The 12,520-nt window shown below is 42.8% G+C and overlaps 2 protein-coding genes across 4 annotated transcripts in view; one reads left to right on the top strand and one right to left on the bottom strand.

Moving 5' to 3' along the window:
- The window catches only part of LOC139364003 (arf-GAP with GTPase, ANK repeat and PH domain-containing protein 2-like), a 32,041-nt gene extending 21,310 nt beyond the window's left edge, over positions 1 to 10,731 (bottom strand). The window contains exons 1-3 of the mRNA XM_071099233.1: positions 10,656 to 10,731; positions 9,035 to 10,594; positions 2,683 to 2,753 (exon numbers count right to left, since the gene is read on the bottom strand). Of these exons, the coding sequence (XP_070955334.1) occupies positions 9,768 to 10,594; positions 10,656 to 10,731 (903 nt within the window). The 3' untranslated portion in view covers positions 2,683 to 2,753; positions 9,035 to 9,767. The remainder of the gene's footprint in view (positions 1 to 2,682; positions 2,754 to 9,034; positions 10,595 to 10,655) is intronic.
- LOC105473622 (AT-rich interaction domain 4A) overlaps positions 9,651 to 12,520 on the top strand; it is a 75,608-nt gene continuing 72,738 nt past the window's right edge. For 2 of the 3 annotated variants that reach the window (XM_011727491.2, XM_011727489.2), the window contains exons 1-2: positions 9,651 to 9,780; positions 10,873 to 10,935. In XM_011727491.2, the coding sequence (XP_011725793.1) occupies positions 10,930 to 10,935 (6 nt within the window). In that variant the 5' untranslated portion in view covers positions 9,651 to 9,780; positions 10,873 to 10,929. Of the gene's footprint in view, positions 9,781 to 10,557; positions 10,769 to 10,872; positions 10,936 to 12,520 lie in introns of those variants that run through there. The other variant, XM_011727490.2, reaches the window with a different exon arrangement.

Below are 12,520 nucleotides of genomic sequence, written 5' to 3'. Positions count from 1 at the left end.
TTTCACTAATTCACAACATAAACCCTACAAAGAAAAAAAGAGCTCAATATATTTTGCACATATTAAATTAGTAAAAATGGCAATTACAGATTACTCAATGTCACTAGCTAAACTCACAGGGAGGGTGATAGTGTAAATTATTATAACCAGCTTGAACAACACAGCAATGTTTCAAGAGTCATAAAAATGTTCATACAATGACTTTTTTTTTTTTTTTTTGAGACGGAGTCTGGTTCTGTTGCCCAGGCTGGAGTGCAGTGGCTGGATCTCAGCTCACTGCAAGCCCCGCCCCCCGTGTTCACGCCATTCTCCTGCCTCAGCCTCCCGAGTAGCTGGGAGTACAGGCGCCCGCCACCTCGCCCGGCTAATTTTTTTTGTATTTTAGTAGAGACGGGGTTTCACTGTGTTAGCCAGGATGGTCTCGATCTCCTGACCTCGTGATCCGCCCGTCTCGGCCTCCCAAAGTGCTGGGATTACAGGCTTGAGCCACCGCGCCCGGCCCATACAATGACTTTTTAAATGTACTAAAAGAACAGTCCAAAAGAGAAAATACTCTATGCATGAAGAAGGTAACTGAAGCACAACACTGAAGGACTATAAAACCTACATAGTCATGCAATAGAAAAATGAAAAGGATAAAAAAGCTTGATGGAATATTTTCAGACATTAAAGTCATTATAGAGGCTGTCCATTACACTGAATGCTTGTTATAACGTTAAAGGAACAAAGAAAACTAAAAACTAAGACTAAAGAAAATACATATAGACAAGCAGGAAGGAAATTTTAAAAATCTCTTAGAGTGGCATTAAAAGTGATTTCTTTTTTCTTTTGAGACAGTCTCACTCTGTTGCACAGGCTGGAGTGTAGTGGTGCAATCTCGGCTCACTGCAACTTCCACCTCCCAGGTTCTCCTGCCTCAGCCGCCCGAGTAGCTAGGATTACAGTCACGTGCCACCACACCAGGCTGAATTTTGTAGTTTTAGTAGAAATGAGGTTTCACCATGTTGGCCAGGCTAGTCTTGAACTCCTGGCCTCAAGCAATCTGCCCACCTTGGCCTTCCAAAGTGCTGGGATTACAGGTGTGAGCCACCACGCCTGGCTGCATTTTATTTTGTTTAGTTCCATTATAATTTGTAAAATTTGAAATAAGACAAAACAAAAATAATAGTCAATTTCTGCTTACACCCAATCTTCCAAGACCCTCTAGAACCTTGTAATACCCCATTGGATTCTGATGTGCAGCTAACCCTAGAAACATGGGTAGGCTGGCCACATACAATTTTCCCTACATAATCTTCAGCCAGTCATACTTTCTGAGCTGGTTTACCCTCTGTCCCAAATACAGATTTCCTTATATTCTTGCTCACAACCTTTCATCCAAATAGAATGTCTTCTTTATTTCTAATTTTACATATTATATCTTACTACCCTTGAAAAGCCTTTAATAACCATTATAAATTTCTTTCTGCTCTGCTTTCTAAAGCAATTTGTCTGTTTTAAAAGAACCACTGGATCTGACTGTATACAGAACTTTGACAAATCTATTATCAAGTGCCATTTAAATCTATACATAAGGTTATATAGATTGCTTACATCTTTTGAAATAACTACTTAGATTAACTTTCCACATGTGTAATTACATTCTCCCTTTTATTGATCTTAAGCCCCTGGAGCACAGATCCTTGTAGGAAAGCCATTATCTAACGCATATCTGCTTGAATCCGAATCCTAAAATACGCTGTCATTCCAGTTTGAATTATATGAACCATTATCTATGACTCCATGTGGCCATAAAATCAGCAGATAAATCTAACAGGGTGCCGGGCGTGGTGGCTCACCCCTGTAATCCCAGCACTTTGGGAGGCGAGGTGGGTGAATCACAAGGTCAGGAGTTCGAGAGCAGCCTAGCCAATGTGGTGAAACCAGTCTCTATCAAAAGTACAAAAATTAGCTGGCAATGGTGGTGTGCACCTGTAGTACCAGCTATCCAGGAGGCTGAGGCAGGAGAATCGCTTGAACCCAGGAGGCGGAGGTTGTGGTGAGCCAAGATCATGCCACTGCACTCGAGCCTGGGCAACACAGTGAGACCCCGTCTCAAAAAATAAATAAAAATTGAACAGGGCAAAAAAATATAAAAATCGCAAATTCTGGTTTGGTTACAAAGAAGTAAATTACGTAACTTTCCATAAAATAACTAAATCTTTAGGAAAGCTGCTACGTTCAACACAGCAATCATTTCCACTTCTCAATATATGTACAGAAACAACTGCACAGTTGAACAAATTCTACGCTTTTTTCTTTTGAGACAGAGTCTCACTCTTGTTGCCCAGGATGGAGTACAGTGGCGCGATCTAAGCTCATTGCAACCTCCACCTCCTGAGTTCAAGTGATTCTCCTACCTCAGCCTCCCGGGTAGCTGGGGTTTACAGGTATGTGCTACCACGCCCAGCTGATTTTGTACTTTTAGTATAGATGGGGTTTCACCTTGTTGGTCAGGGTGGTCTCAAATTTCTGACCTTCGGTGATCTGCCCACCTCTGCCTCCCAAAGTGCTGGGATTACAGGCATTACCCACCGTGCCCGGCTATCATTTTCAAAAGATACACAGATACGCACGCACACACACACACGAGCAACACGACCCGTCTTGATTACCTAAGAGGAGCTAAGTAAAATTACTTACCACAAACAGATCGCAGATTCAGGTTTTTCAAGGAACACCTTGCTTAATTTTCCCATAAAATCAGCCTTATTCTAAAAAACAAAAGACTTTTTAAAAATTTTGAGTATGTTATATCTCGGACATTCAGAATACAGAGTGTTGATTAAAAAAAACCACACACACAAATTTGCTTCCCTCCTAAACACTCTCCTTGGTAAGATTGGTTTAAAAAAAAAATTACACACATGTTCATGGGGTTCTGTGATAAAATTATCAAGAACTTAAAACTGGAAACCACACGAATGGGCAGACAAATCCATAAGGATGTGCTAACTTTGAGATTTCGGTCTAAAATACCACACTGGGAAGCTAATTATGTATTCTCTTCAAACTCTTAAATATAAATATAGCTTTATGTCACACGAACATTAAAAAGTTGATAATTATGACTCCTATTAGTTTAGGCTCATTTAACTAATAGGTTACAAAAATACAATTACATCATAATTTCATTCATTTATACCCAAGACATTGTCTCCTAATTACTAATATTCGTCCATAGTTACCATTAAAATATTATAAAATACTTAAAAAGGGATTGGAGAATAAAAAGAAGTCTGAAGAAACTAATACTCTGATACATTCTTCTCTTTTTTTATTTTTAGATGGAATGCTTCTTATGTCATCCTTGCACTGAGACCATGCTAATCTCTGTATGATTCCAATTTTAGGAGGTGAGCTGCCAAAGCGAGCATGATACATTCTTAATGGTCCTCTAAGTCTACATTTTATTAACAATTACAAATCAATTTGGTATTAAAGCTAAGTATTTGGAATATTTTAAAATTTAAAGGTTAAGACAGCATCTATGATACATTAATTTTCAAGAAAGAATTATTGTTATGGTGAAAAAACAAGTCTGGGCAACTAACAAAACCCCATCTCTACCGAAAAAACAAAAAATTTAGCCGGGCCTGATGGCACACACCTGTAGTTCCAGCTACTCAGGAGGCCAAACTAGGAGGATCCCTTGAACCTATGAGTTTGAGGCTATAATGAGCTATGATCGTGCCATTGCATTCCAGCCTGGGTGACAGAATAAGATCCTGTCTCAAAAACAAAACAAAACCAAACAAAAAGAAGTAGAAGAAGAAAAAATCCCAAGAAAACAAAAGATGTTAAGTTGGCTTATTTCACATTTTGCATACAAATGTGCATACAGATTTAGAAGAAATATCTATAACAGAGCACTTATTAGGTGGGGGAACATAACAGTGATTAAATAAAACAGTTGCTGCTTTCTGGAAACAGAGTTTCAAATTTGGGAAGAGTCAAACAAATGCAAAGTAAGTGTGGTGAGGCACAAGTACAGAGGGTCCTATTGGCTACAAAAGCACTGAGAGAAAGAATACACACAAGAAGGGGAAACTTTAGAGAAGACTACAGGGAAACAAAAAGTAGTTAAACTCAACTAACTAGACCATGGAAATAATTTGTTAGTATTCCTAAACATCACTTCTGTGTAACAAAATGTTTCACTGTACAAATGCTCACCTAAAGTGAAAAAAAAATTAAAGTAAAAAAAAAAAAAATCACTCCTAGGGTCCAAGAAAAATTCTCATATATTTTATGATATGTGTAACTTAAGGACTGTGATTATTATTATTTTTTGAGACCGAGTTTTGCTCTTGTTGCCCAGGCTGGAGTACAATACCACGATCTCAGCTAACCGCAACCTCCATCTCCCACGTTCAAGGGATTCTCCTGCCTCAGCCTCCCAATTAGCTGGGATTACAGGCATGCACCACCACGTCCGGCTAACTTTGTATTTTTAGTAGAGACGGGGTTTCTCCATGTTGGTCAGGCTGGTCTTGAACTCTTGACCTCAGGTGATCTGCCTGCCTCGGCCTCCCAAAATGTTGGGATTACAGGCATGAGCCACCACGTCCAGCCAATTATTTCTACTTGAACAAAGAGAGATCCAAGATAAAATGTTCAGAAATAATGCTAAAGAAAAACCAGAAATTTTGAGGAGAGGGAGGGGAGGCAGGAACAAAAAGGACAATAAATGTAAGTGCAGTAAGAAGAAAAGCTTTCTGATGGACTATACAAGCATCCCTAGCCTTAAATATATAACCCCTTCATATAAATATACATGTAATACATACATACATACAAACACACACATATATACACACATATATATTTGAGACGAAGTCTCACCGTCGCCCAGGCTGGAGTTCAGTGGCACAATCATGGTTCACTGGAGCCTTGATTTCTTGGACTCAGGTGATCATCCCACCTCAGCCTCTCGGTTAACGGTGAACACAGGTGCATGCCACCATGCTGGCTGGTTTCTTGCACTGTCTGTAGAGATGAGGTTTCACCATGTTGTCCCAAACTCCTGGGCTCATGCCATCTGCCCACCTCAGTCTCCCAAAGTGCTGGGATTACAGGCTTCAGCCACCACACCAGGCCTTCAGCCTCGTATTTCCACCTCTGGGAGTTTATTCCAAAAATAATCACTGATGTGAAAGAAGATTTAGATGCCCAGAAATTTCAGCATCTAAAATTCAGCATTTACGTTCAGGCAAAAATAATTGCGGTTTCGGACTGTGAATTTTAAATCATTATAAATAGGCTCAAACACATCTTTATTAATCAAAATAGAAACCATTATAACCAACACACTTTTAAGTTTGTTTATTCCTGTAGTGTAGAATTCCATGCTTTAGGATTTGACGAACTCTTGGAAAGCATTTTCTGCATCCTGCTAGTGTGGAAGTGTTTTCCCTGCAAAAAGGTGTGGCAATGCTTGAAGAAGTGGTAGTTGGAGAGAGGTCAGGTGAATATGGTGGATGAGGCAAAATGTCACAGTCCGATTTGTTCAACTTTTGAAGCACTGGTTGTGCAACATGCGGAAGGGCATTGTGAAGAATTGGGCCTCTTTCTGTTGACCAATGCTGACTGCAAGCATTGCAGTTTTTGGTGCATCTCATCGATTTGCTGAGCATACTTCTCAGATGTAATGGTTTCCCCGGGATTCAGAATGCTATAGTGGATCAGACCAGCAGCAGACCACAGAACAGTGACCATGACTTTCTGGTGCAAGACTGGCTTTGGAGCATCTTCTCAGTCCATCCACTGAGCTGGCCATCACCGGTTGTCATATAAAATCCACTTTTTCTCGCACATCAACATCCGACCAAGAAATGGTTTGTTGTTGTGTAACATAAGGGAAAACGACACTTCAAAACAATGATTTTTTTTTCAGTGAGTTCATGAGGCACCCACTTATCGAGCTTTTTCACTTTTCAATTTACTTTAAATGCCGAAGGACTGTAGAATGGTCCACATTGAGTTATTTATGGCAACATCTCAAGTAGTTGTAAGAGGATCAGCTTCGCTGATTGCTCTCAACTGGTAGTTATTAACTTCTGGCGACCAGTCACTATGCTCCTAATTTTCAAGACTCTCCTCCCCTTTGCAAACTTTCTTGAACCGGCCGGGCACAGTGGCTCAAGCCTGTAATCCCAGCACTCTGGAAGGCCAAGGCAGGTGGATCACGAGGTCAGGGGTTCGAGACCAGCCTGGCCAAGATGGTGAAACCCCGTCTCTACTAAAAACACAAAAATTAGCTGGGCATGGTGGTGTGGACTTGTAATCCCAGCGACTAGGGAGGCTGAGGCAGGAGAACGGCTTGAACCCAGGAGGTGGAGGTTGCAGTGAGCCAAGATCATGCCACTGCACTCCAGCCTGAAAGAACAAGACTCCATCTCAAAACAAACCAACCAACCAACCAACCTTGAACCACCACTGCACTGTACGTTAACAGTTCCTGAGCCATATGCATTGCTAATACGGTGTTTCTTGTTGTTTTACAACCCATTTTTAACTCAAATAAGAAAACTGGTCCAATTTTTTTTTTGTCTAACATCATTTTCATAATCTAAAATAAACATGAAGGCTGGGCACGTGGCTCACACCTGTAATCCCAGCACTCTAGGAGGCTGAGGCGGGCAGACCATGAGGTCAAGATATCGACACTATCGTGGCTAACATGGTGAAGCCCCTTCTCTACTAAAAATACAAAAAATCAGCCGGTGTGGTGGCACGTGCCTGCAGTCTCAACTACTCAGGAGGCTGAGGCAGGAGAATCGCTTGAACCCGGGAGGAGGAGGTTGCAGTGAGCCGAGACTGCGCCACTGACTCCAGCCTGGTGACAGAGCGCAACTGTCCCTAAAATAAAATAAAATAAAATAAAATGAACAGCAAGTAGTAAGTCATTACCAAAAAAACAAAGCAAGAAATGCCCATTAAAATGATATATAACATAACCACATTTATTTAACAATGTAGTCCAACATCAAATGGCAAACTCCAATAATGCAAAAACCACGATTACTTTTGCAATGACTTTCTAAGACAATATTTTGCAAAACATGTACAAGGATATTCGCTGACATATTTCTGCCATTATATACAAGTAAACAGGTTACATAAATTACGGTATATTTATCCCACAACACACTACGAAGACATAAAAGATGCTTTACGATAAAATATTTCCAATGTTCCCAATGTTTTCGATAAAGAAAAATAATGGTAAGAACATGAACAAAACTAGAATATTTTGTAAAACAACACAAAAAAGACAAATCTTTTTGTATAATATTTAACTATAGTAAAAACTGTAACTACCTTTTGGTGGAGGGAAGAGATTTTTGTATTCTTCTTTGGGCTTTTTAGTAATTTCCAAATGTCCATGCATTATTTGGATTCCATAATAACAGTTTAGACTTTGATAGTGGAATTATAGATTCTTACCCTCTAAAAAGTTCAGTAATACATTGTTTTATAAGCTCTTTTAAAAAACTTCACTCCTACGAGATTGCGCCACTGCACTCCAGCCTGGATGACAGAGAGACTCTGTCTCAAAAACAAAACAAAACAAAACCAAAAAACCTGCTTCACTCCTAAACACTCCTATTTACAAGATCTTTTCTATATAAGAAATTTTTAAATAGGCGGGGGCGGGGGGAAATCTCAAAAATACGCATAATGTTTTATGATAAAAACATTAGGTACTTCAAAGTCCAGAAATAAGAACCACGAAAATGGGTAAACAAGTCCATAAGGATGTCCTAATTTTGCGATTTCATTCTAAAATATTACACCAGGAAGCTAATTACAGACTCATTTGAATCTGACCTAACAAAACATCTTTCAACTACCCTTTTTTCCATTCTAGTATTCCTTTACTAATCCACATAAAGTTTTTCCAGGTGGTCTCCCGCAATTCTAAGGATTTTTAGACATTATGACTCACCTCAGTAATCACCGAGATGTTCTGTTTTTTTTCAGCACGACTGCCAAAAAACCCAGTCACTGTTAAGTCACACAATCATTTTCTAGTCTTGGGCCCCACCAATACAGCAGCAGGGTTTAAAACAAAGGTACTGAGGGTAACTATTGGGATCTATCCAGTATGACTAGGTCACTCACTAGAAATGCCAACATGCCTTTCACTTTTTTATGAATACTTTTGAGCAAAATCACTGTTACGAATAAAAAACTGATTCTGCTTAGTTGTTTTCTTACTGAGAAATCTTAGTCCACGTGGATTACGGACGCTATGTCACATTTAAAAAATTACTCAATTCTATAAAACAACTAGCCAATTTATACTCCAATTCCACTATTTAAAAATATGTTTCGTTTAACAGAATACAAAATGTTAACAGAACAAGACCAACGTCTATCTTATCGGGGACGTCCCTTTAAGATGTTTTCAGTCCCTGCACAACCAATCTTTCCTTTCAAAAAGCAGCATAAGCCTCGCGCAGAGTGACAGAGACGCTTGTCTAAGGTCACAGAAGCACCGTCTGTGCTGGCAAGTAAATTCCTCAGCATCCAAAAAGCTAGCGCTTTCTCCAGTTTCCTCATAGCTTTTTCGCGTGAGGAGCACGCGGAAACCTCTACCCACGCAGAATGTTTCTAAGAATCACTTCTGACCTGTCTTAACTAAGGAAACTCCCAGAGTTTGTGCCAATCAGGTGGAGAATATGGCAAGTATCCAAAATGCACTTCCAAAAACAGGAAAGACTGCTCAGACAGAGGCAGAATTCAGAAAATCTCTCACATTCTCGAAAGCCCGAAAAAGCACCGCCAAGAAAGACGTTTGCCTCTCCTCCACCTCTTTCTCTCGGCGGGAGAGGAAGCCTCGCCCCCATTCATCCCGCCCCTTCTCCCCACCCCGCCGCAGGGAGAACTTTTACCATGGCTTCCTGCGGCCCCTTCACTTCCGGTGCCGGTGCCGCTAGGGCTGCGCCATCCCCCCCAGTCAATCGGACAACCATAGCCTCCAACTGACCTTTCTGACAGCTCTGAGACTCCTCCGGCCAAGACTAGGTGCTGTCCTGGAGGAAACGGTGGAGGACGGACGCACAAAAACCAATCTACCTGATGAAAACTCCGTTCCCTTCTTGCCAGAAACATAAAATGCGATGGAGCTACTGCGACCGCTGCCGAGACAAAATGGCGCCGAGAACCTGGTTTAGCGCAGGCGCCTTGGAAAGACCCTGCCCCGCCCCCGTGCAAGCCCCTGGCTGCAATTCTGGGTTCCGTTTCCATGGGACACTCCGCCGCCAATCCTCGTGCCGAACTGCTCTTCCTGACCCCTCAATTCACCAATCAGTGCCCAGTCAAGCACATCCGGAGTCGTCTCTACCAATCATTTCTCAAGAGTTGCTTACTCAATAACCAACTCTCCAATAACGTTGGTCTTCGGAAAAAGCCAATCATAAGTGGAAGATGTCCTACCTGCTGTTTTTCGCACCAATCCATGAAGTTTCAGAGCTACATCCAATGAGGACGGCAGGTAGCGAGGTCCTATCCGAAGCTCTTCGGCGTCATGAACAGCCAATAGGAGTTCGTGTAGAAGCGAGTCTGCTCAACAGCTTGTTATTCGGTGGATTGTGGCAGTAAATCGGGACGAGTGGGGAACCGGGCGCAGGAACTGCAGCCGCGGTTGGGAGTGGTGCTGCCCGGACGGGGGCCCACGGAGGTCAGAGGGGAGGAGGACTCTGGAGCTGACAGTGCGCACTTCACCCGCAGTTGGTAGGCGGGGAGAGGGGAATCGGGGGATACTGAATGGATGAAGCGGCAGTGGCAGCAGCTGCTGCTGCCCGGGGTCCCGGTGCAGTTGGAAGCTTCGGAGGTGGGGAGAGGGATGCTAGGCAAGTGGCGCGGCGAGCGCAAGAGAAGGGGCCAGCCATGGAGCAGCAGCAGCAACTGCAGGAACCGCCGCCGCAGCTGCAGCCGCCTCGTCCGCTTGCCCGGGTTCCCGGGAAAATGGCTGTGGGGCTGGCCGCGCCGCTAAGTTTGCTTCCGCGCCGTGAGGACCGGGCTGCTTGGGGGAGCCGTTCCCCAACTCCGCGGCGCGTCCACCTCTGCGGAGTCCGTGGCAGGACTCGAGGGGCTGCGAGCTGATACCTCTCTGGGCTGTACAAAAAGTTGAGGCGGGCGCTAGGAGGAGGCAGCGGCTGCTGCGGTGCGGCTCCCCTCCCCTCCCACACCCTGTCCGGGCCACCTCCCCTCCTCCTCCCCTCAGTCCCCCGCCCCCTCCCCCGCGCGGGTCTCCCGGGGCTCTGGCGGCTCCCGGCTGAAGGCCGCGGCCCCTGCCCCTTTGGGTGAAGGAGCGCTTCTCCTTCCTGACATGGTGCAGAGCAAAGGAAGGAGAGCAATGGCGCCGTGACACTCCGCTGCCGCCACCGCGGGCCCGGGGCGGGCCGAGGGGGCCGAGCAGCGGAGGCGGGGCGCGGGCCGAAGTCGGGGTATCCAGGGGACAGCGGAGCGGAGGCTCGGCGGTCGCCTCCGCGGGGGACCTGGGGAAGCCCGAACGGCGCCCTGCCCTTTTCCGGAGCTATCTGTCCTGGGGCTCCGAGTTCAGCATTCCGGGTCAAAGTGGCCAGCGAGGCGGGGGCGCGGTGGGCCGCTGGCAAGCTCCGGGGCGGAACGGGCTGCCCTTTGGCGCGCGTGGGGTTCTCGTTGCCCCCTCCGCTCTTGCATCCTGGCTGCCCTCAGAAGGGGTCTTGTCCCTTGGCTGGTGAGGATTCTGCCCCTCCCCGCTGGCGTTTGTTTACTTTCTTTCCCTTGGTCGCTCCCCGCAGTTGACTGATTCTGTCTGTGCCTCTTTCCCCCTCCCCGTAGTTCTAGCGACTGCGACGATAGCTCGCTGAGCTGGAACCCCACAGATCACCAACAAAAATGAAGGTAAGTGGAGTCAACGCTGCCCCGATCCTCGCGCCTTGGACACTGCCAGTCGTAAGGCTAGTGCCGTGGAATGTCATTTGTTTTGCTCCTCAAAATTGATGTTCCTACTGATCAGCAGTTTCGGCATAGGAGGATGTGTTGAATGGGTGAGAAATGATCTGTGTGTCTAAATGCGGAGTTTGGGCCCTCTCTGTGGCAGTACTTTGGAAAGGCTGGTGCAGCCTTTCAATTGTTGTCCATTCGGATAGTATTTTTAAACACTTCCTGTGTTGGCAGCAACCTTTGCAGAAGTAAAGCTTTTGTCCTGCTTTGGTTCTTTGGGGGATTTTTCGAAAATTTTTTTCTTCCTCAGTGCCAATGCGATTTTGTAAAAGAAAGAGTACGTGGATTAAGTAATTAAGTAAAGAAGGTGTCATTTCTTCTGTGTGTAAAGTGAACTTATGTGGCTAAAATATTTGAAGTTGAACTATAATAATAGTTTTAGTTAAATCTTTCCAGTAAATATTTTAAAACATATACTTATTCTAAAAAGATACATATTCTACTGTGGATGACTGCAAATATCAATATGTGGATGGTTAAAGGGAAAGGATCTCATATAGCATTCTTGAATGCTGTGGCCATTGAATGTTTCAGGTCAGATTTTTATTTGCCAAAAGCATTCTTATTCAATTTGTATTTTTTGTAAACGTTCTTAAAAGGTAGCCAATTCCTGTCTTATTTACTGTTTCAGTATATTAAGCTCTGAAATATAGCATTTTCCCAAACTTTCTCATGGTTTTCTATTTTCTCCAAGTAAATGACATATTTAACCTTCTTTAATATTACTTGGGAAAACTTATTAGAAAACAAAAAATCATTTTCTACTTAAAAACGTATCTCCAAAGTGTACACTGTTAACTTTGCACTTAACAATGTTAAGTTGAACTTGTATGGATACACTTTAACTTCTGAAAAAAAAAAGGTAAAATGACAGATTGAGATAGCAATCATCCTGTTACTGTAAAGATTAAAATGAATGGTAGAGTGAAATTTCTTGCATCATTCTATGTATCATTCTGGTCATGTCCATTTGCTGAAAGTAGATGTTTCTTAGTAACGCTTGTTTTTTTATACTAAGAAGATTCAGTGTGGTAAACTAGGTATGTCTACAGGTCTTGAACCATCGGTTCATATCTGCATTAATCAGCTGAATTCAGACTTAAAACCTTTCAAATGCAGCTTTTAGCAAATGAATTTTCCAAATTGATACTCTCCTTATGAAAAGATGTTACCTTTATGTACCTTTGTCAATAAACAATTATATATTGTTAGTGTTAATGTTAGTAGCAATATTTATTTTAATTAATTTGCAAAATTTCAGGAAGCTATAAATGAATAACTTAGTTTTATGATATGTGTAATATGAAATATTTTTTCTGATTTTTTTATTTTTCTGCTTATATAAATAGAATTTTTGAAAAATTTTGTATCTGGAAAAAAAACGTTATATTTACTCACTGATAATTTTGAATTACAACTTTAAAACATTTTATCGTATCAGGACATCAGTCTGTAAAATGAAAGGTTGCTCATCAAGTGTTTG

The sequence above is a fragment of the Macaca nemestrina genome, chromosome 7 (assembly GCF_043159975.1).
Source record: "Macaca nemestrina isolate mMacNem1 chromosome 7, mMacNem.hap1, whole genome shotgun sequence".
In the NCBI taxonomy this organism is placed as follows: domain Eukaryota; kingdom Metazoa; phylum Chordata; class Mammalia; order Primates; family Cercopithecidae; genus Macaca; species Macaca nemestrina.
This window is presented reverse-complemented; position numbering and strand designations above follow the sequence as displayed.